Here is a 23,492-nt window from a genome sequence, read left to right on the forward strand (position 1 = left end):
CACGAATCTTGCCAGCTGTGCGATGTTAGACGCAGCGGCTAAAGATTGTGTTCCGGCGATAAATGACTGGTCGCTCCAGTACGCCAACCGCCTTGCCGATTTTCCTTGAAGAACCGGCTTGCATAACGGCTCCCACACCACCTCCGGACAGAGGAGCGCGGCCATCGGCCTATCAAGCCGTGGCACGCCCTCTCTCATACCGTCGACCAAACCCACCACCCGCGTAACTGGTACGTAGGCGGGGGTGAGGCCCATGATGTGGGATACCACCTGGCCCCGACGAACATAGGCCCCCATTGAGGGGAAAAATGGGTAGACAACGTCCACCCCTCTCACCGGGCGACGTTGCCAGAGATGACCTATTAGATCATCAGGGACAGGAGCAGGCAGTGGCTGCGGCACGCCGTTTGCAGCGGCCGCCACCGCCATAAGCTCGGGAAACAAAGCCTGCAGTTCCCCCTGCAGACTTTCCTCCACCGAGCCCGCATCCCTCACATGCAGCAGGCTTCGACTGGTCAAGGAGCCACCTTCTGATGTGGCTGATAGTAGGGCATCCTGCCGACGAGTCCGAGGGTCTTCCCCGACATCCTCAAACAAGGCGCCCCAAGGAGACATTTCACCCCCCTCCAGTGTTACCTGGACGGGCGGGATACTCGTCTCTACCGGGCCTTCAAATAAGAACCCGTCTGCCTCTACCATGTAATCCTCTGTCTCCATCGGGCAGGTAGAGACCGACGCATCCTCACTGGGCTCCAGCAACTCACCAAACCCAGGCCGTTCGCGTCTGCAAGCCACCATCTTGCGACGGGAGCGAGCAGACGCAAAAAGTTTGCGTCTCAAATCCTCCGGAACCAAAGGAACCGGCCGCTCAACAGCGGACGATTCCCCGGAAGCAGAGGAACCAGAGCTATGACCAGGCCATCGCAGAGGCGACGGCACCGGTGCACCAGCTCCTTGGAGAGGCAAACTACCCATCGGACGCCTACCGGGCGTGGCTGTCAACCACAAGAGAGGCAACACGCACGACGGAGGCGGAAATGGAGAACCGCTGGTGGAGAGTGGCTCTGCGACTCTCCGAAGTAGACATTATGACTTAGATTTTTCTATCGAATATTTATGAGAGAAGAAAAAAATAAGCACAATGTAAACACGTCTCAACTTTCTTCAACTAACAACCTCGTCAAGTGGGGATCTACCGAAGGCACTTCCTTGTGGTGAAAGCGAAGAAGAAGGCGAGTAGGTGGCCACACACCTGCTTATGAAGGTAAGCGGATGGGGGTGTGGCCAGACGAATGTTGGGATGTAAAGGTACATGGTGGAATCTTTTATTCAGTGCTCGTGCACGAAGTGAAGTACAGTGCAAGTGTGATGCTGAGCGAGATCCATTACGAAATAGAACATTCTCATTCTCAAAGACCACAGTCTTAAACACACGCACACACAAAAGATACATGGACTATTGTTATTGGACACAAGCCACACACATGGACCCTGCACTGCACCATAATACACCTGTGATTATAGTATACTTGTTATATAATATATAATATAATATAAACCCGCCGTGGTCTCTCTCTGTCTCGCTCTCTCATTCTTTTTTTTTTATACTTAAATTTTTATTTTCAGTTTTTTGATTTACAAACAAAACATCCACATACAACAATACAATTGGCGGTCAAAATTATAAACGACAGTACAATACAATTCGATAGATAAGAACTAAAAGATATAGCTGATAGTAGAAAAAATTATATCAAAATCGAATGACGAGTTGACCTAAAATAAATTCACTAAAGGGGAAAAGGAAAAAACAAAACAAAACAAAAACAAAGAAAAGAGATAAACAATAAAAAATACAAAAAAAAGTACCATGGGTTCTTTGGTACCTTCATAGTTTATTTTCGTTTCGATTTTTCTTCTTGTCTCCCTTTCACTCTCCTGTGATGTCGTTTCTTTTTTTCATATACTCTTCCCACTTCTCCCATTTTGACTCAAACTTCTCGTCTTGTAGCCTCAGCCTATGTGTGATTCTCTCCATTTCCTGTATCCCACCCACTATCTCACTATTGTTCCCTCGTCAGTGCTTCTACTCTATACCACATTTTCGTCAGTGCTTTCTTGGCTGCTCTCTCTCTCATTCATTCATTCATTCATTCATTCATTCATTCATTCATTCATTCATTCATTCATTCATTCATTCATTCATTCATTCATTCATTCATTCATTCATTCATTCATTGTCCTTGTGTTACATAAAACCCATCTGTGGCCTTGTGCAGAGGAAGGTGGTAAATACATGTTAGATATTCCAATGTACAGTTTTGCATACCTTTGACTCAGAATGGTCTGTGTTATTGAAATCGTCACAGCAATATAGTTTGTTTATACTTCAGAAGTATGATATTTAAACATGGTCCCCAAAATGAATGGAAGCGAATGAGGAGCCTGACACCTGGGAGGAATGGGGGTGTTGCAGCGTTGGGGATGTTTAAAAAATATAATTTAATATATAATATAATATAATAATTTGTGCTTCACCTAAAAATTTGGTCAGCAGCCTCCACTGGTGTATACAAACAAACACCTAAACTTATATACAATGAAAATGGTGCATTTGGGAGACAACCAAGGGGAAGGGAGGGGGGGGGACGAGGGGGGAAGGAGAACGAATGAATGAATGAATGAATGAATGAATGAATGAAAAACTTTATTTAACAGATTGCAGAATGGGTACAATACAGTACGGCTCAATACATACAATTGTTAAGGGGATGCAGACCAGAAAAAGACGTTTGTCTTGTTTACATCAGGGTCCCCCATTTTCAATTCATAGTGACATTTATGACATACACAACATACATGACATTTATGGCATAGGGACATACATGACATACAGGTATATAGTACTGTTACATTTGTGACATATATGATATGCAAATATACAGTACTGTTACCCATAGATCCTGACAGAGTATATACATATGATGGGGAGGAGACTGTACATTAGGAGGGGGTGGGTGGGCGGGAGAGAAATATACATACGGTGGGGAGAGAATATATACATACGGTGGGGAGGAGATTGTCTATTAGGAGGGGGTGGGGGGGTTTGGACATTTACGGTGGCCAGTTTCGAATTGCAGCCTCCCGTAGGTGCTCTTTTAGAGCGGTTATGAATGTGGGTAGTGATTCACATTCCTTTACAGCTTTGGGTAGGGTGTTCCACATTGATGTGGCATAATTGCGAAACGTGTTTAGTCCCTTGTTTGAGCCGAATCTGGGTTTAACATGATTTGTTGAGCTTCCTCTGGTGTTGTGGTCGTGGTATTCACTGACCTTTGGGAAGTATTTTGACATGTACATGGGTACCTTAGTCGTATAGTGTATCTTGTAGACCAGGCCCATTGCAAGTTGCTGTACTCTGTCGTCTACTCTAAGCCATCTTAGGTAGTCAAAGTGGGCAGGGGTGAGGTGGGTTCTAGGAGTAAGGTCAAGTAGTAGTCTGACCACTTTGTTTTGTGATGTTTGTAATCTTGTTTTTAGCGCCTTTGAGGTGCTTTGGTACCATGAGGTGCAAGCATAATCGTAGTACCCTTGAATGAGTGCTCCTGCCAGAGTCTTCAGGGTATTCTTGTTTACCAGAGAGGAGATCCGGTACAAGAATTTAGTTCGTTGGTTGACTTTTTTTATTACCTTGGATGCCATTTTGTCACAGGAAATATTTGCCTCTAAGTATGTAATTTTATCTTTCCTTGTGACAATATTGTCACCCACTGTAACTGAGAAGCCGTCGGTCTTGCTGAGTTTGTTATTTGATCCGAAGAGAATAGACTCTGTTTTACCCAGGTGTAATGATAGTTTTTGATCAGCGAGCCAGGTGCAGATTCTGCCGAGTTCTGAGCTGAGGGTTTTTTCAGTTCAGTTCAGTTCAGTTCAGAGTTTTTATTTGCCACATGGAATAATACAATCATAGTTTCTTCATTAAAAAATCATAAATAGCCATTCCATGGACAAAAGGAGCAGGAAGAAGAATAAATCTTATAATTACCTGCCCCTTATTCCTAAACTAACATGTATTTTCTTAATGGTCGGCGTATAACCTTATTTACACAAATAATCATTTATACCATTATAAAAGAAACACAATCCACAGTTAAACAAGAAAAATTTAAATAATAATAATAATGATAAAGAATAAAAAAGAAAAGAAAGAGAAGAGAAAAAAACGATCTCACTATTCAGATCACATTTAGATTTTCATACTGACTAAATATTTTTTTTTTATACATTTTTTTGAATTGATAAACACTGTTACATCCCTTAAGCTCGCTATGGAGAGAATTCCATAACTTTACACCAATAACTGAAGGACACATCTGTTTAAGTGTGGTACGTGCAAACTGATGTTTAAAATTGTATTTTCTCCTACTAAACTCACTTTCTAAATGAAAAAGATTTTGTAGTTTTTCTGGCAGTGTATTATTTCTTGCCCTAAACATAATTAACATTGTTTGAAACTTAACCATGTCTTCAAGTTTAATTATTCTAGATTTAATAAATAATATATTTGTGTGTTCTCGATAACTCACTTTATGTGTGATTCGTACAGCCCTCTTCTGTAGTATATATAATGGTTTTATATTTGTCCCATAAGTATTCCCCCATACTTCAACACAATAACTGATATAAGGTGAGATGAGTGAGCAGTAGAGTGTTCTCATTGCCTCATACTCTAACACATCCTTTACTTTATTCATAACAAAAATACTCTTGGACATCTTTTTTTTAACGTGTGCTATGTGCGATTTCCATGTTAATTTATCATCCATAATCACACCAAGAAAACGAAATTCATTAACTCTCTCTATATCAGCTCCATCTATGGTCAGTACTATATTTTCATCTAGTTTTCGATTGCCAAAAATCATAAATTTAGTTTTTTTCAGATTCAGTGATAGCTTATTTACATCAAACCATTTCTTTAGCTTTGTCATTTCATACACAATATATTCAGCTAGTTCCTTTAAATTATTTCCAGAACAAAAAAAATTTGTATCATCAGCAAACAAGACAAACTGTAATAGTTTTGAAACATCACAAATATCATTAATATATAAAAGAAAGAGTTTGGGCCCCAAAACCGAACCTTGCGGTACCCCACATTCAATCTTCATGAGCTCAGATTTGACATCTGCCAACTGCACATATTGTTGCCTATTGTGGAGATAACTACTCAACCATTCAAGAACCATTCCTCTCACACCATATGAACGTAATTTGGAAATTAGAATATTATGATCTAAGGTATCAAATGCCTTTTTTAAATCAATAAACACCCCTATTGTTAATTTCCTTTTATCTGTTGCTGTTGTTATTTCTTCAATAATATTCATTAAGGCAGTCGCTGTTGATCTGTTTTGCCTAAAGCCATACTGGCTTTCGCTCAGCAGTTTATTCTTTTCCACAAAACCATCTAACTTATGCGAAAACAGTTTTTCAAGCACTTTCGAGAACTGTGAGAGCAATGACACTGGTCTATAGTTAGTGAAGCTGTGCTTATCTCCTACTTTGTAAAGTGGGATCACTTTTGCTACCTTCATCCTGTCTGGAAAAATACCTGTCTGAAAAGAAAGATTACAAATATAACAGAGAGGTTTGATTATACAATCAATTGTCTTCTTCACTATAATCATATCTATCCCATCACTGTCAATGGATGTCTTATTCTTTGACTTTAATACAATGGACATGATTTCTGCTTCACTGACATTTCCTAAAAACATAGACTGCAGTACTTTACTATCTCCTCTCCATCCTTCCTGTAATGGTTCATCGTGTTTTTGAATGGCATCTGCCAAATTTGGCCCCACATTCACAAAAAAAGAGTTGAATTCATTAACCACCTCATTCATGTTTTTTATAGTCTTATTATTACTAATGAAATGGCTAGGCATTTTTATGGACGCAGATTTATTTCCCATTACCTTATTTAGAATGTCCCATGTGCCCTTTATATTATTTTTATTTTCGCCTAACAATCTATTGTAATAATCTTTCTTGGCCCGTCTCATAATGAATACTAACTTATTCTTATACACTTTGTATTTAGTTTCAGCAGCCTTTTTTCTACATTTGATAAAATCTCTATACAGTTTGTTTTTCTTTTTACATGCATTCTCTAACCCAGGGGTCAGCAACCTTTTTGACATGGAGTGCCTGTTTGAAATATAGTTGTAACTAGTGTGCCTCAACAATATTCCATGCATCGTAATTTTTTTTCTTCTCATAATCAGGTATTTTTAATGATAATTTTTACATTATTACACCATTATTGTTATTGTTATATTATTATATATATTATAATATATATATATAATATATTATATTATTATGATGGTTGTATCAAACCTAAATAAAAAGTTGGGGGGGGGGGGGGAATGCAATGCAGACAAACAGCTGCATACAGTGCGACCATTTCACTCACATTTGCCCATTCATTTTTGGACACATCACACATCGGTGTGTGTACTGTACGTGTGCTGTCATAGCTCCACCTACAGGCCTAATGGAGAACACCAGGAGAACACCAGGATGTGAATGGAGGGTGAATGTGAGGTATATCGTGTAAATAAGTTTTGATTGATCGCAAGACTACACTGTAAAAAAAATTATAATAATAAGTTACCAAACTTAAAAATATTGAGTTCAGTTACTGTGCATTAAGGTTTTCAGTTTTCAATCCATAATAAGTTAACAGAAAAATAAGTACACAACCACATTATTTCAACCTAATAAAACTATGTTTATTGTCATTGTTTTAAGAACACAAGTTGACTTGGTAATACTCACATTTTGAGTAAAAAAAATTGCTTTTAACATGTGCAATGTTCAATGAAATAGAAAAATAAATAATAAAATGTGTTGATTAATCCCACTGGTCACAATGGTGACCGTAATAATGTTTTTGTTATAAGGCTCTGCCAATGTTACTGAATGATGTAGCAATGTATTTCCAGCTAAATTGAAATAATAAACAAATAAAGGGTCTCAATTAAATATGTGGTAGTAAAAAGAACCTGTGGGAGGATTTCAACAAGATAAATGTGACAACAGTGCAAAATATTTCACTATAATTTAAATTAATAATTTATTAAATTTTTTTTTTTTTTTTTAACTGCTGCCCCCTGTGCCTATGCAAATGCCCCCGCGTGCCTATGCAGGCACACGTGCCTAGGGTTGCCTACCCCTGCTCTAACCCCTTTGTTATCCATGGTTTTCTATTGTCATTACTTCTTTGTTTATGTTGAACCATTGGCCAGTGCCTATCGTAAAGTGTCCGATAGATATCCAAAAAAGTATTGTAAGCAGCATTGACGTCTTCTACATAGACCCCCTTCCATTCCTCATTCAAAAGATCATTCCTGAACATGTTTACAGCATCATCCCTTCTTAACCTTTTATACCTGTAACTTGTTCTTGTCAGAGACCAGCAGGGCTGAGTCGTCCGCGAACAAGAACAAGTTGCAGTCACAAGCTGACGACATGTCATTTGCATAAATTAGGAACAGTAGCGGTCCTAGTATGCTTCCTTGTGGAACACCATAGCTCACTGTGAGGGGGGGGGATAGAGTACCGTTTACCTCCACCATCTGTTCTCTCCCCTCAAGGTAGGATTGCATCCAGCTCACTGATAAACTATCAAAACCAATAGCTTTTAGGTTGTCAATCAGAATGGAGTGATTGACAGTGTCGAAGGCCTTTTGTAGGTCCAGCATGACCATGCCGCAGTATTTGCCCGCATCCACCTCTTGTTTGATGTGGTTGTTTAAATAGAGAAGGCATGTGTCAGTGGAGTGGGATGTTCTGAAGCCAGATTGGAATTCGTAGATTAGATTTTTTCCGCTAGGTACTTTTCGACCTTGAGCTTGAATGATGCCAAAGGAATGAACTGAGTAAAACAAAACTAAACTAACTCAGTAAGGAATATACCTATCTACCTATACATAAACACAAAGGTCAAATAAAAACTACTGCTCACTACCTACACTAACTAACCAAACATATGTCCAAAACATACAATGAGTGGCATCACTCCTTACCTAGTGTGTCTAGACAATACTAATACTACTACGTGTAGCCCACATGTATTGGGCCCCTTACCTGCTCCAATTCCGAACACGCATACACTTTTACAGAGTTGGTTAACTAAGTCACATAACATTTAACCAACAGCAAAACCAGAGACAAAAAGGAAGGGGAGAAACAGTGCCACATGGGCTTTAATGCTTTGATTGATGGCTGGGATGACTGGCTGGTTTCCAATTAGTGTCTTGATGATTGACAGGAACCTGGATCAGAGTAGCAGGTGGAGTGAGAGAGAGTGAGAGAGAAGGGGGAAGACACAAAAGTACAAACAGCCACATGCTGGAACGTAACAACAAGATTCCCGGTTCGATTCCAGCTCCTCCCTGGCAGTGTGTCGAAACTTAACCCCTAACTGCTCCTGATGAGCAGGTTGGCACCTTGCATGGTCACCATCGCCGTCGGTGTGTGAGTGAATGTGAGGCATAAGTTGTAAAGCGCTTGTGTTTCACGCACTGCCTTTTACGCAACAGTGAAAAGTGAGTCGGGAAGGTTGGAGTTGCAGTTGCAGATCAAATATCAATTAGGATCCAGCAATTGCATATCCTATTTCTCGCTTAAAATGTTGTCAGAAACACTCTAGTCAGTGAACCCTCTAGGTGGAAAAGGAAAATGTTTATGAGTAAGCTGTCATGTTTTTCTTGTTATTTTAAAAACAGAGACACACAAGTCAAGGACCACCCATATGCAATGAGATGGCATTTTTGTAGAGCTGGCTTGCTTGTGCAAACACAGGGCTGTGTGTGTGATGCTGTGTTAGGGGTGGGCAATAAAACGATAATGATAATTATCGCAATATATTTTTCCTCGTCGATATGAAACGTGGTCGATAAATCGATAATAATATATATATTTCTTTATTTTCTATTGTGACCTGCAACAGGGCAGCTTTAAAACAGAGACAGTGGACAGACTTGTCTTTCTTGCCTGCAACTTAAAGTAATGGCTTTGCTTGTCCAAATGACAATACTGACCAAATTGAGATAAATTTTTCTCTTTCTCTTATCTCTTTCTCTTATTTGGTTTGCTTTCTCATTTAAAATACAGTTTGAAACCGTCTGTACACAGTAGGCTATGTGTGCTAGCAGAGCTAGTCTCCAGAGCTAGTAGGGTATGGCCATCAGCTTCCACTCCTACGCCGACGACACACAACTCTACCTCTCCACCAAACCATCCACCCATCTCCCCCCACACTCCCTTATCAACTGCCTTCATGAAATAAAAACCTGGATGTCATCTAATCTTCTCAAACTCAACAACAATAAAACTGAGCTCATGGTTGTGGCACCCAAGGCCCTGCTCCGGAAGGTTGGGGATCTCACCCTCAACATAGACGGCTGCTCCATCTGCCCATACCCAAAGGTCCGCAACCTGGGCGTTATCCTGGGCTCCACCCTTTCCTATCAAGCCCATGTCAGTTCCGTCACCAAATCCGCCTTCTTCCACCTCAGAAACATCTCCAGACTCCAACCATCACTTTCCGACTCCACAGCTGAGACCCTCATCCACGCCTTTGTAACCTCCCGCTTGGACTACTGCAACGGGGTCCTGTCCGGGGTCCCAAGCAAAACCCTGGACAGGCTCCAGTATGTTCAAAATTCAGCTGCCAGGGTTCTAACCCGCACCAAACCCTGGCAGCACATCACCCCCACCCTCATCCACCTCCACTGGCTCCCCATCAAATCCTGCATCACCTACAAAACCCTCCTGCCCACCTACAAATCCCTTCACGCTCTGGCACCTCAGTACCTCACTGACCTCCTCCACCCCTACACTCAGTCACGGTCCCTGCGATCCATGGACACTGGTCAGCTCTCCATCCCCCGAACCAGACTGCGGACCTTCGGGGACAGAGCGTTCAGTGTGGCAGCTCCCACCCTCTGGAACTCCCTCCCCGCAGAACTCCGCACCGCCCCAACTCTGGACTCATTCAAAAAACTGCTCAAAACCCACCTCTTCAACTTGGCCTTTAACCCCTAATTTCTCATTTTATATGTATATGTTGTGTCTGTCCACTATGTTTGTTAATTTGTTATTCCCCCCCCCCCCCCTATGTAAAGCGACCTTGGGTCTTCTGAAAGGCGCTATATAAAATGAAGTTATTATTATTATTTATTATTATTATTATCACACCAACAGGATCCTTATTGCTGACTTTGCTGGCAACCCAGTTACAACTGTCATAGTCGTGTACTCACCCACCAATGTGGCACTAGCTGAGGAGGTGGAGAAGTTCTATGAGGACCTTGCAGCAGCGGTCTATGATATCCCGGCTCACAACTTCTTATCAATCCAGGATGACTTCAACTAGATGACTAGAAGGGGCAAGAGATGGACCTTCCAGAAACCCACCTTGAACCCTCATTTGGTAATGAAGAGGTGTCAATACAGGGCTACAATATATTCAGAAAAGACAGAAATAGATATGGTGGTGGTGTGGCAATATATATTCAAAGTCATATCCATGCTGAACCTATGGATGATCTAACTATAGATGGTATAGAGGCACTATGGGTCCTGGTACATCTACCACATACTTATAGGATGTTGTTATAGACCCCCTAATGCTGACATGAACTATCTGTCAGATGTATGCAGTATGGTTGATAAAGCCTCTGATCAAGTTTCAAGTTTCTTTATTATTTGTCTTACAGAAATACAGAATACTTTGCAATTGAAATGCTTCTTTCTGTTTCGCTCCTGAGAGTGTGCTAGATAATAATAAGATAGTATAAATAAGTATAATAAGTAAAAAATAGAAAGTCAAGAAGTCAAGAAAACACAAGTGTAAACAACAATTGTTCAGTATACCTCTATATACAGTACGTACATCTGGTACAAAAATGGTGAGGTATAGCTTAGCTTGTGGTGCCACCTTGTGGTGGTAGGTGCAATACGGAATAATTAAGAGATGTGCAATTATCTTACCAATAATATAAATATAAAGTGTAAAGTGTAAAAGTGTAAAGTGTGGTAAAGTGGGTGCTACAGTGTGTTGTTTATTTAAAGAGTGTGTGTGTGCTGTGGGTGTGTTGATGGCTTGTTATTGTTCATTGTTCAATCATTGTTCATTGAGCAATCATTGTTCATTGAGCATCCTGATGGCCTGGGGATAGAAGCTCCTTCCGAGTCTCTCTGTGCTTGCCATGAGACTCCGGTATCGCTTGCCTGACCGCAGCAGTTCAAAGAGGCAGTTGTTTGGGTGGCTGGAGTCTTTGATTATTCTCTTAGCCTTGCCCATGCACCGCTTGTTGTAAATGCATTGGAGAGTGGGAAGCCCCCCTCCAATTGTGCGTTCGGCTGAACGGGCCACTCTCTGTAGTCTGCTGCGGTCTTGTGCAGTGCTATTCCCAAACCAGGAGGTGATATTGCCAGTCAGCATGCTCTCTATTGTGCATGAGTAGAAGCAGGGCCGCCTGGGAGAAATGCGAGGCCCTGTGCGAGATTTAAACGCGAGGCCCCCCCCCCTAAAAGGATACAGTCAACATATTCTTAAATAATAGCGCTGCCAGAGGCTGGGCATGATACAGTCAACATATAGCAAGAGAGAGAGCGAGAGAGAGCTCCCGTTCTACAGTCAATATACAGTGTTATCGCTGCACAGACCCGGCAATGCCCCTGACCCTCCACCAGAGCAAGGCCAGAGAGAGAGAGAGAGAGAGAGAGAGAGAGAGAGAGAGAGACACATTGGAAAGAAACAACCCAAAACCAGAGCAAATTGAAATGCTATTTGGCCCTAAACAGAGAGTACACAGTGGCAGAATACCTGAGCACTGTGACTGACCCACTACTAAGAAGATCCTTGACTAGGTACAGACTCAGCGAGCACAGCCTAGCCATCGAGAAAGGCCGCCATAGGCAGACCTGGCTCCCAAGCGAAGACAGACCCACTGCACACAAGATGAGGTGGAAACCGAGCTCCACTTCTTAACAACCTGCCCACTATACCAAGACATACTTCCCACAAATTGCAAACACCCAAAGAGACTTTGAAAACATCGACAATAACTCAAAACTCCCATACCTACTGAGAGAAATACAAGAATGTGAAATAAAGCCCATTTGAATTGAAGAGAGAGAGATAGATAGAGCATGTCTGTGTGTGTTAGAAAGAGAGAGATAGAGAGAGAGCATGTCTGTTTGTGTGTGTGTGTTAGAGAGAGAGCATGTATATGTGTGTTAGAAAGAGAGAGAAATATATAGAGAGAGAGCATGTCATTTTGTGTGTTAGAGAGAGATATAGAGCATGTCTGTGTGTGTTAGAAAGAGAGAGAGAGAGAGAGAGAGAGAGAGAGAGAGCATGTGTGTTTGTGTGTTAGAGAGAGAGAGCATGTCTGTGTGTGTGTGTGTTAGAGAGAGAGCATGTATGAGAGAGATAAGCAAAGATGAGCCCCTAAAGGATATTCAACTTTTAATGGAAGAACAAAACAGAAGGAAAAGATAACTTCACAAAGGCAACATGAATATACATAGATCCAAAAGCCACACACCGTTAGCTACTACTACAGCTAGCCGGCCCATTTGGCTCCCGAGAGAGAGAGAGAGATATATCCACGGCGGGAATAGAATAGAGTGCATTAAAAACTCACGAAACGTCCAAGAGGATGGAGACAACCGCATGGAGTTGAGGAAGTTCATCTGCCGAATGACCGTCCTCTTTATCTTGGCATAACAATGCTGCACGCACTCTCTCTAGGTTAGCTAACGCTAGTTAGCCTTTAGCTAAGCTAGCTACTAGCCGACATCATCATGGCTATCCCGACTGAACCACACGTTAGCACTCGATATTATAACGTAGCTAAAGCTAACTAGCTGTCCCTAACTGTCTAACATGCAACAACTTTCATCTTCAGTCCATCTGCCGAATGACCGTCCTCTTCGTTTTGGCTGGCATAACTAAGCATAACCTCCAAAGCTGCATGCGCGAAATAGTCAAACGCAGCTGACGCACGCCGGCGTACACATGATGTATGTAACCCCTCCCTTCGTTGAAACCAATAGTATGTCTGCTGCAGAGCCCCAGAGCTCCAATAGTGAGTATGTCTGCTGCAGAGCCGCAGAGCCAGGAACATTCTACAAACGTGTCTAATGTGAAATATATAAGCATATAAGCAAAACTAGATTTTAGGTCTGTGATGAAAAAGGGCCTCGCGGGAAGGAGGGCCTCGCAAAAAATAATAAATAAAATAAAAAAAAACATAATAAAAGAAATAATGAATAAAAAATATTTTATTTTTATTTTTATTTTTTTTGTGCAAGGCCCCCCTTCCCGCGAGGCCCTCTGCGACCGCACTGCTCGCACACCCCCTGAGGCGGCCCTGAGTAGAAGTTCTTGAGGATCTTCTGACTCACGTTGAACTTCCTTAACACTTTCAGTGCCCAGCAGGGGGCGCACATTTAGTGCTTGAATGCCCACCATCCACTTCAATGTTAGCATTAATATCGCCTAATCTATGTTTTAAATTATGGCTATGTGTCTAATCTGCCTGTCGCTTATCAATGACTCATTTCCAGTCAACATTGTCGAAGCGGATTGTTTTTTTATCGGTTCATTTCCGTTTTATAGCATTTTGAAAAGCCCTCGTTTTCAAGGGGGAAAAAATTATCCGTGATAAACACCCTGTACTGTAATATTCTAGAACGTTGTCATTTTTCGGCCTATTTATGAATCGTTTTCAAATAAACGCTAGATTATCAATAGTATATGTGTACGTATGCACGCTGGTGCCGCGAGCTGAAAATCGATTCTCTTAGTTCCTGATCGCTCTTACAGTCAAACAGCCATATCACATATAGGGGAAAAGCTTATATCTCCGTGAAAACAGGTCTGATTATCCTAAGACTGGTAAAATAGATTCCTTACCTGAGATCAGATGGTATCCAAATGGATTATTCCAATTCCTGATCGCCATTCCAAAAATCGATCCTTTTATTGATCCAACGCGTATACTGTAAAACACATATTACACGCTGTGCTGAGGGTCCAGAATGAATCTGATCGGCTCCGGTTACATGTGTGAGAAGAAAATGTGGATTCCGGACTTTTTTTTTCTCATCCATTTTCATTGAGTCCAATCCAAAAGGGTGCATTACCATCTGGGAGACGATAGGGGGTGCTTTTTTCACATCTGAGCGCCTGGCGGGGCAGGTTTACCAACGGTAGACTCGGTTGATGAAACCATCTGGAAGGTTGAGGTGTGTGAGTGAAGTTATAGTTTGTAGATAATGCTGCAGGTGTTGATGAGTTATTGGGGGTTATCCAGGTCTCAGTTAGAGCCAGGAGCTGCAGATTTAGACTATGGGCGTAGGCAGTAATGAGGTCAGCTTTCTTCACTACTTATTGACAATTCCATAAGCCTCCCCGTACTGTGACAGGTGTATTAGTGGCTGTAGGAGGGTAGGAGAGATTAGCCGGGTTGCTAGCAAACTGCAGTGGATGGGTTGAATCTGTTCTGGAGGAGCAGATTGTGGATATAGGTATGAGACACATCAGTCTGCTTTATGATTTCAATTGGAGTAAACACTAAATATGCTCTCTATTCATGCATAGATATGTAATATGCATGTGATAATTAGGCTATACTCAGCTTTGTGTTTGTCAAATTGTATGGTTCCAAAGCTGGGCGGTAGAAACATTTATGAATATCCTACAACTTTCTTTGTGTCGTTTGTTGAAATTGAAATTGAATGAAATAATCTTTTTTTTACCAAAAAATGTATATAAAATCCTGGCCTAAAATGTGTTTATCTCTTGAGTCTGGCCTTCAATCATAAGTAAAATCTGAGTGTCAGGGCAGCTTCCAGTGGGGAGAATGCCACGGTGACAGTGCTATCTCTGTCCATACAATCTGTCACTGTCACCCAGCACACCTCAACCCCCAAGTCTCCTTCATCTCCTGAGTCACACAGAGAGCCACTACCTCTCACCACTCACTGGCCCATCTGTCTGGCCCAGGCCACTCTCTCTCTAACTCACTAGGTGATAATGAGCATGTCAATCTTACGCTTGTCTTGGTGTTATTCAAAGATGCCAAGATGAATTTGAATTCGGTTTTGGAAATGGAATGGAAACTAGTAGTTTTCACTCTCTCATCCTCGCCATAGCTAATGTTAGTGTCCAGAGCAGGTATTGGGAGGAGCGGTTGACTGAACTGATGAATGTTTTGTCATTCTGTTTGATGGCACCACAGAGACTTGGCTCCGAGAGATATCTCCGGAACGTCCGATCCATTCGCCAGAGTCCTCTTCAACGGCCACAGTGCAGAGACTTCGGTGAGCTGTGTGTGGTTGTACAGTATGTACATTATGTATCGTATGTGTGTTACAGTGAATCTGGAAAAACAGTGATTGTGCACAGTGATTTCCCAGGGAAATGTGTATATTCACCAACGCCATGGTGAATGGGCACATTAAAGGTATAATCTGTAATGCTATTGAACAGTGACCTCTAGGCAAAAGAGCCCTGCCTGGTATTATGCTTAATTTACTCTTTTGTTTTGGTCTGATGCGTGGGTTGGAGTTTAGTAACTTATTGTACTGTGACTTTCTCCAGACCTCTCTTGGTAAAGCATGAGGTGTGACCAGAGGTACAGTAACAACCCCTCCCCTTCCCCTATACCCACTGAAATACAATCCACACATCAGACAAAAACTGTAAACAAAGCACAGTACCATGTTGTCTAGAGGTCGCTGTTTGACGACATTCCAGATTCTACCTTTAAACGGGCACTTCACCAAAAAACAATGCTGATTTATTGACATTACACTAAGTCCTTGTGTTGTGTTAATAGCTCAATTAAGTGATAAGGTAGCAGTTCCTATAAGACAAGGTATTGCAATTTTTTTTAATCTACATCATTTCATGGAGCTGTAATTAACACAACACAAGGATTCAAGTCCCAGATGACATCACCGGTGGCCATATTTATGCTAATTTACTCTAAATAACTGTCAAACTAAATTAATGTGTGCAAAACTGTTTCGAGTGTATGGGTGTGTGTGAGTTTATGTGCAAAATAAATCAGCATTTAATTTTTTTTATGCACATTTCCTGTCTGATCGGTAAATGTGAGAGGACAATGCACCACAGAGCACAGTCCTTGAATTACCTGCCGCGCCCATGGTACGATATCTGCACATAAGTTTTGATGAATAATTGAAACGAAACAGGATATCAATTACCAAATGTTTGCTGTACTTCAGCAAGTGATCTCTCTTTTAGCTTGACATATCCAGTGAGGTTAGGGTTAAGGTAAGGGTTCAGATCAGGATATAAGTTAAGATGCAAGTAATGCATCACTGTCATTAGAGCCTAATTATTGGCCTCAGAAATCGCACATCTTCCAACCCGATACTGAAGGTTGTTCATTCCTGATAGACAAATGACTACACTGACTGACAAATGACTACTATTGTGATATTTATTGTTGTGTGAATAATAATCTTCAGCTGTTGATATGGTCTGGTTTATATTATGTTGTTCAGTTGATATCATGTTGTCCAGTCGCTATCAACATATTCAGTAATTTCAGGTTAGTAAAAAGGTCTGGAATTCTGCACTGGAAGAGGAGTCAACTGTGAAAACAGATAAAACGGATGATAAGAAGTGTATTGGAAGAAACAATCTATTTTCATAAAAATAACTTTACTGGGCGGCTAGGTGGTGTAGTGGGCAAGGCGCTCGCCACCAATGCAGGAGACGCTGGGTTCGAGCCCAGCTCTCTGCATTGTTATCAGCTTGGCTGGTCGTTCATACTAACACAAATTGGCAGTGTTAGGGGTGGGAAAGCTGGTGGGTGGGTCCTGGTCGTTGTAAACAGCGACTCCTACAGTTCGGTCGGGGCGCCTGCTCAGCGAGGATAGGATCTAAGGGGGGTAGTGTGATCCTTCCACACGTTACACCCTCTCAGTGCGAGTCCGCGCTGCCAGGTGAAAAAGAAGCGGTTGATTGGCTACACGTGTGTCGGAGGAAGCACGTGATAGCCTCCACTCTCCCAGACTGACTGTGGGGGGTAGGTGCGCAGCGACCAGGAAGGGGATTGGGAATTGGCATAACGACTAACATTGGGATGGGAGAAAAATGGAGGAAAAAGGAGGGGGAAAAAGATTTAAAAAAAAAAAATAATAATAATAACTTTACTGCATCTGCTGTGTTTTCAGATCATCAAGAAGACCCGTTTCCCCCACTGGGGAGAGACCCTGATGGTAGATGTGGGGCCAGAAGAGCTGAGTGGGGACGGGATGGTCACTGTGGAGGTGTGGGACTGGGACCTGGTGGGGAAGAATGACTTCCTGGGGAAGGTAACTTCATTGGAATAATGGACCTTTTAGGGCTGGGCGATATATATATCCATATTTATTGTTCATTGTCTATCCATCGTGTTGTCATATTGTGGGTTTTTTGTTTCATATTGTGAATATTGTGATGCAAACTTTTGTTTATTGTAGCCTATTACTAGGGATGTTCGATATTGGCTTTTTTACCGATATACCGATATTATCCAACTCTTAATTTCCGATACCGATATCAACCGATATATGCAGCCCCCCCCCCCCCCCCCAAAAACGGAATAATTTCAGGTAATTCACATTACATATCTCTTGTCGTGGAATTAACACAACATTATGCATACTTTTGACAATAAATAAAATCAGAATTTGTTCTGATTGTTTTAACCGTGCGTAGCGCACAAGCCAGATTTTTAAGGGCCGTTTTCGGGCGGGGGGGCCCCTTTTTTATGCTTTTTGGGGGTTTTTGGTGATCAAATATTGAATATTGAACTATAATACTATAATAGGAGCTCACTTATCCTTGAAAGACACTTTTATCACTGACTTAAAAGGCCCATACATCTCCATAAATGTTCAGGGGGGAGGGAATAAGTGCTTACCATACAGACCCCAAGAAGTGCTGTATATTCTGTATTGTTTAATATAAATACATTTTTAATTCCAATCCCGATTTGTATTTGAGATTCCCAACTCCCATCGGACGTGACTTCTTCGTGTCCCTCAATTTATTATTATTATTTATATAATATAATCTGTTATTACACTTAGGAAAGATGCGATGACTCTTGTTGATGCAGAGGCCATTTTATTAGAATAGTCAGAATCTAAGAATCTATAGAGAAATTTGTTCAACCTGTGGTTGTTATTGTCTGATATTATTGAATTGCTTGTTTTTTCCCTTCACAGGTGGAAATCCCTTTTGCTTGCCTGCACAAAACACCTCTGTTGCAGGGCTGGTTCCGCCTGTTACCCCTGGGAAACGATGAAGATGACGTTGGGTAAGGATTATGATTGGTAATTACTTATTTGCATGGTGTGTGTGTGTGTGTATTTAAGGATTATGAGTGTACTACTTATTTGTATGGTGTGTGTGTGTATGAGAGAGAGAGAGAGAGAGAGAGAGAGAGAGAGAGAGAGAGAGAGAGAGAGAGAGAGAGAGAGAGAGAGAGAGAGAGAGAGAGAGAGAGAGAGAGAGAGAGAGAGAGAGAGAGAGAGAGAGAGAGAGAGAGAGAGCATATACATAAGACTGTAAAATTGTGATATAGATAATGTCTCTTGGTCTGCATGTCACCAAGTATCTTCTTCTTTGCCATAATTGTGGTGGCTCTGTTAAACTACAGTTGTGTAGTATGTATTATGCAGTATTATGCAAAGCTAAACTTGGAGGTTCATTTGTGAATGACTCACAGCTTTAGGGGAGTGTTTATCTTGGGATAATGATGCTAGGAATAGGCCTGTGGATAACAATAGGTCTTGGTGTGGGAGGAAGAAAGCAGTACCTGTACCACCACATATCAAACAGTCCTTTAGACTGCATTCACTTCAGCAGTTCTAAAAACACTGATCTCCTTCTGTTTACCACATGAAACTCCTCATCATTTAAAAATGATGAGGACAGCTAGTTTTACAATCGGCGCAGTATTAAAACAGCAAGCAGATCATCCTAACGATGCCCCTTGACTCACAATTTTCATTACTTTACAGACAAATATATACTGTAAATTGCCTTGCAGTAAAAATGAAGCAAAAATCTAAAGTTTATGGTTGCACAGAACAACTCAACAACAAATACTTTATGTAAATTCACTGGCTGACGAAAGTACATTCAGGCAAGGAGTGCACAGGCCTTAGACACAGGGTCAGGTTAGGATGGAGTTCTCTTTGGAGTATACCATATCAGTGTGACATCACATGTTAAGCGCTAGGACTGACTCCTCTGGCTGAGGTTCAGTTGTGTTCCTTTCTTCTACTCAGGGGTAAGCTGGGTGCGCTGCGTCTGAGGGTTCGTCTGGTGGAGGATCGTATCCTGCCCTCTATGTACTACCAGCCTCTCATCGACCTGCTGGTGGAGTCAGTCATCTGCCCTGCGGAGGTCAGCATTATTGTTATTGACATGTGTTCACTGTTTGCTCGACTGTCTGTAACATGCAGTATTTATTTTTTGTACTTGATACACAATGCACCGCTTGTAAACATTTCCCATCTTCCTTAGTTACTGTTGCTATGTCAAACTGTGAAAATGAATTAGTCACCTCAGTGAATTACCACAAATAAATAGCCCTCCAAATTGTAGGGGGATTGTATTACTCAAGTTCCACAACAACGATTTTCACCTTAATTTACTTAATCTTCAAATGCTGTAACGTTACATCAAGCACTGCTCTCTCCAGTCCTTTTCTTGTTGGGTAGAATGTCGATGTTGAGATATTTTCCAGTGTGAAGATCGTTTCCAGTGTGGTGTCAGGGGGGAGTTGATGTCTGAAGAAGGATCCGAGGATTGATAGATCACTCTGTCAATCATTATTAAAAAAAATTCTCCTTTGACTTGGTCATGTCTATGTAGCCTGCTGTGGATGTCCAGATGACAGTCATCATTATTAAACAATGGGAGTTCTCTCCTCTCACCCCACAGGTGGAGGACTGCAGCTCCCTGACCATGCTGGAGGAAGTGACCACGGTGGAGAGCCGGCAGGATGTGGCCATGACCCTGGTGAAGATTTACCTGGGCCAGGGCCTGGCGGTGCCCTTCCTGGACTACCTCAACACTCGGGAGGTTAACCACACCTGTAAGACCCGTTAGGAGAACAACATATTGACGCAAAATAGTGATCTGCTCATCAGCCTCACAAGAGGTCGGTCATCATCCCCACAGCCATAGGCGGTGTGTGGGATGATGGACCTATTGGCACAGTGAGAGAGAGAGAGAGAGAGAGAGAGAGAGAGAGAGAGAGAGAGAGAGAGAGAGAGAGAGAGAGAGAGAGAGAGAGAGAGAGAGAGAGAGAGAGAAACTGTGGGACGCAGACCTGTGAAAATCCCCCCTGCCTGTCATGAAAGACCAAACTCTCCCCCGCATCTTCTGACTGACCTTTTGAGACCGTAACCAAAGCGATTGGCTTGGCAACGGGGATTGCCGTGGATACCTTGTGTTTCTACCTTGGAGGATTTAGATAACTTTTCAGCAAAGCAGGGTCAGTAAAGGTCAGCCTGCCCTCCCATCGGAAAAAAAATCCAGCTCTTGAGTTTCGGCCAACAAAAGATCAGGACGAGAAAATCAATGTATTGATACAGACCTGCTGTGTGTGGGCTGAAACTGAATAATCATTATCTGCTGTGATAATGACTTTTCTCTGTTTCTTCTCTTTTTCATCTCAGCTGATCCCAACACCCTATTCCGCTCCAACTCCCTCGCATCCAAAGCCATGGAACAGTTCATGAAGGTGCTCTGGTGTATCTCACACTCTTTGATTCTGTCTTTATTATTGTGATTTAATGCATGCTGTGACTGACTTTCCTTATTTCCAATTTACTAATGAATCCTCTCTATTGACTATATTGACCATGTCCTCTCTGTTAATGTGGTGCTTATTGTCGACTTCTAATAGCCCAGGCCTCGTCTTGTCGCGGCCCACAACCTAGAGAAGAATCCCCTCTGTATGGACACAGATGTGAGCCTGTGGTATAGTTTTCCGGATTAATGTTATGTCTTATGTCTTATCGTTTTCATGCGTCAGGCTGTTGGAATGCTTTATCTGCACGAGGTGCTGAAACCTGTCATCAACCGCGTCTTTGAAGAGAAGAAATACATTGAGCTGGACCCGTGTAAGATCGACCTGAACCGTTCCAGGTAAAGAAAGAGGAAAAATGGGGCGGCTACGTGGCGTAGTGGGCAAGGCGCTCGCCACGAATGCGGAGACGCTGGGCTCGCCTGTTCGAGCCCAGCGCTCCACATTGCTTTCAGTTTAGCTGGTCGTTCATACTAATACACATTGGCCGTATTAGGGGGTGGGAAACTGATGGGTGGGGATCGGGCGTTGTGGACAGCGACTCCTACAGGTCGGTTGGTGCGCCTGCGCAGTAGAATCAGGAAGTGTCGGGGGCAGCGTGAGCCTCCCACGCGTTACTCCTCGCCACTGAGAGATCGAGCTGCGCAGGTGAAAAGATGCGACTGCTGTTACCTCAAGTACCGGAGGGGACTTGTGCTATGTATGACTTAGTCCACATTGCAGCTGGCTTGTGGGAGGCAAGAAACAGCGTTCGTGACAGGGGAGGGTTGAATTGGATGATACGAAATTGGGATGGGAGAAAATATAGAAAATGGGAGAAAAAGTGAAAAAAAAAAAAAAAAAAAGAGGAAAAATTAAGTTAAGCTGGACAAACAGTCCCACGATCACGTCCTCCTGACCTATTAAGCTGAATTGTCAGCATCCGTTTCACAGATGCTAGACGTGTGCCGCAAATGGGAATTGGGAATTTTAGGTAATACATTTAGGGGCTTATGGTAGATTTCTTCTAACTGTGAAGAAGAATGAAAAAATGAAACTCGTCACAGGAGGCTGCCCACTTCCTTTACACCTCTGTCTTCGGAGGAAGCCATCAGCTTGTGAGGAAATGAAAAAGGAATGTAAAAAGGGGGGAAGGCTGTTGCCTGGCAACTGGAGTGAGCCCCCTGAGATGCTCATCTGTGACACAAAGGCATATCCACCAACTAGCATCCCCGCTTACCTCTACAGTATATCCACCAACTAGCATCCCTGCTTACCTAGTATATTCGCCCGGCTACAATGGCCAGTCCTTATCTATTGTCTCTGAAGGTTCTCTGTTCTCTCCCCTTTTACAGTCTAAATTGTCTTCCCGTTTCCACAGCCATGTTAACTCTGAAATACCACGTTGTTGCGTCTAAGAAAAGGGAACCATGTGCATCGTTGGGTTTTCCCACACCAGGGTTTTCTGCCATGAATGAAGCAAGCCACCACACCATGTTGTACCTACTGTATCGATCGGCAGGCTTTTTCAATATACCGTGTTTAGTAGATACGTTTTTCCCAACTGAAAGTATACGCTACTGTTTTCTTGCTGAACAAACTAAATACATGAGTGATGTAGGATAGATGTAGTGATTGGTGAATAAAAATAAAAAAAAACTAGCTAGATATGCTTCTGCGTTTGGGCCTATGCTAAATTGTTCTCAAGCACCTTGATATAGCTATGACATTCGGCAAAGGACGCCGGGTCCGGGAATCGAACCCGGGTCGGCCGTTTCGCGACGCAGCACGTTACATGGTGTGCTACTAGAGCGCCCCGTTGTGCCCCTTTAATATACAGGGTGATTAGGATGGATAGCATTTACTGTTAGGATTGTATTTGTACTGAACTCTGTATTAGATTGACCCAATTTCTCTCTCTCTCTCTCTCTCTCTCTCTCTCTCTCTCTCTCTCTCTCTCTCTCTCTCTCTCTCTCTCTCTCTCTCTCTCTCTCTCTCTCTCTCTCTCTCTCTGAAGACGGATCTCGTTTAAAGGAGCAGTGTCTGAGGCTGAGGTGCGAGAGAGCAGTGTGGAGAGTCTGCAGGGTTACCTGTCTAGCATCATTGAGTCTATTGTGGGCTCGGTGGCTCAGTGCCCTCCTGTCATGAGAGTGGCTTTCAAACAGCTGCATAAGAGGGTGGAGGAGCAATTCACTGAACCCGAGAATGAGGTCAGTGTACCAATCTAGAGAGAAGCCAAACTCACTTAAAGAAGGAGAATGGACTGCATATTTATGTATTTCCCACTTCTGCATTTAATAGAGTTTAGGGCCAACAGTTTCGCCTGTTTTATTGCAACACTACTATCACCAACATCTAAGAAGGGAGATCCCCCCCTTGAACGGCCCTTCTAATGTTTCTCTCCTCCACATTGCCTGTGGTGCATTTTTTCCTATTGCTAGGTTTAGTGAGTTTTTCATTACCTTCGCATGGGGTATGTCTGGGAGTGTTGCATTAATTTATTTAAAATGTTTTGGACTTCATGGTGTTTTTGTTTTACTCTTGATTTATTGTGATGTTTCTTCTTGACTTGTTTAAAGA

At 42.4% G+C, this 23,492-nt stretch overlaps 1 protein-coding gene across 1 annotated transcript in view; it reads left to right on the forward strand.

Moving 5' to 3' along the window:
* The window catches only part of rasal1 (RAS protein activator like 1), a gene marked incomplete at both ends in the record, with an annotated part of 75,385 nt that overhangs the window by 29,081 nt on the left and 22,812 nt on the right, over positions 1-23,492 (forward strand). The window contains 8 exons of the mRNA XM_084307745.1: positions 15,330-15,411; positions 17,299-17,439; positions 18,337-18,428; positions 19,405-19,522; positions 20,063-20,216; positions 20,803-20,867; positions 21,162-21,274; positions 22,930-23,122. Coding sequence (XP_084163871.1) covers positions 15,330-15,411; positions 17,299-17,439; positions 18,337-18,428; positions 19,405-19,522; positions 20,063-20,216; positions 20,803-20,867; positions 21,162-21,274; positions 22,930-23,122 — 958 coding nt within the window. The remainder of the gene's footprint in view (positions 1-15,329; positions 15,412-17,298; positions 17,440-18,336; positions 18,429-19,404; positions 19,523-20,062; positions 20,217-20,802; positions 20,868-21,161; positions 21,275-22,929; positions 23,123-23,492) is intronic.

This window comes from Notolepis coatsorum, assembly GCF_963971535.1.
Source record: "Notolepis coatsorum genome assembly, chromosome: 1".
Classification (NCBI taxonomy): domain Eukaryota; kingdom Metazoa; phylum Chordata; class Actinopteri; order Aulopiformes; family Paralepididae; genus Notolepis; species Notolepis coatsorum.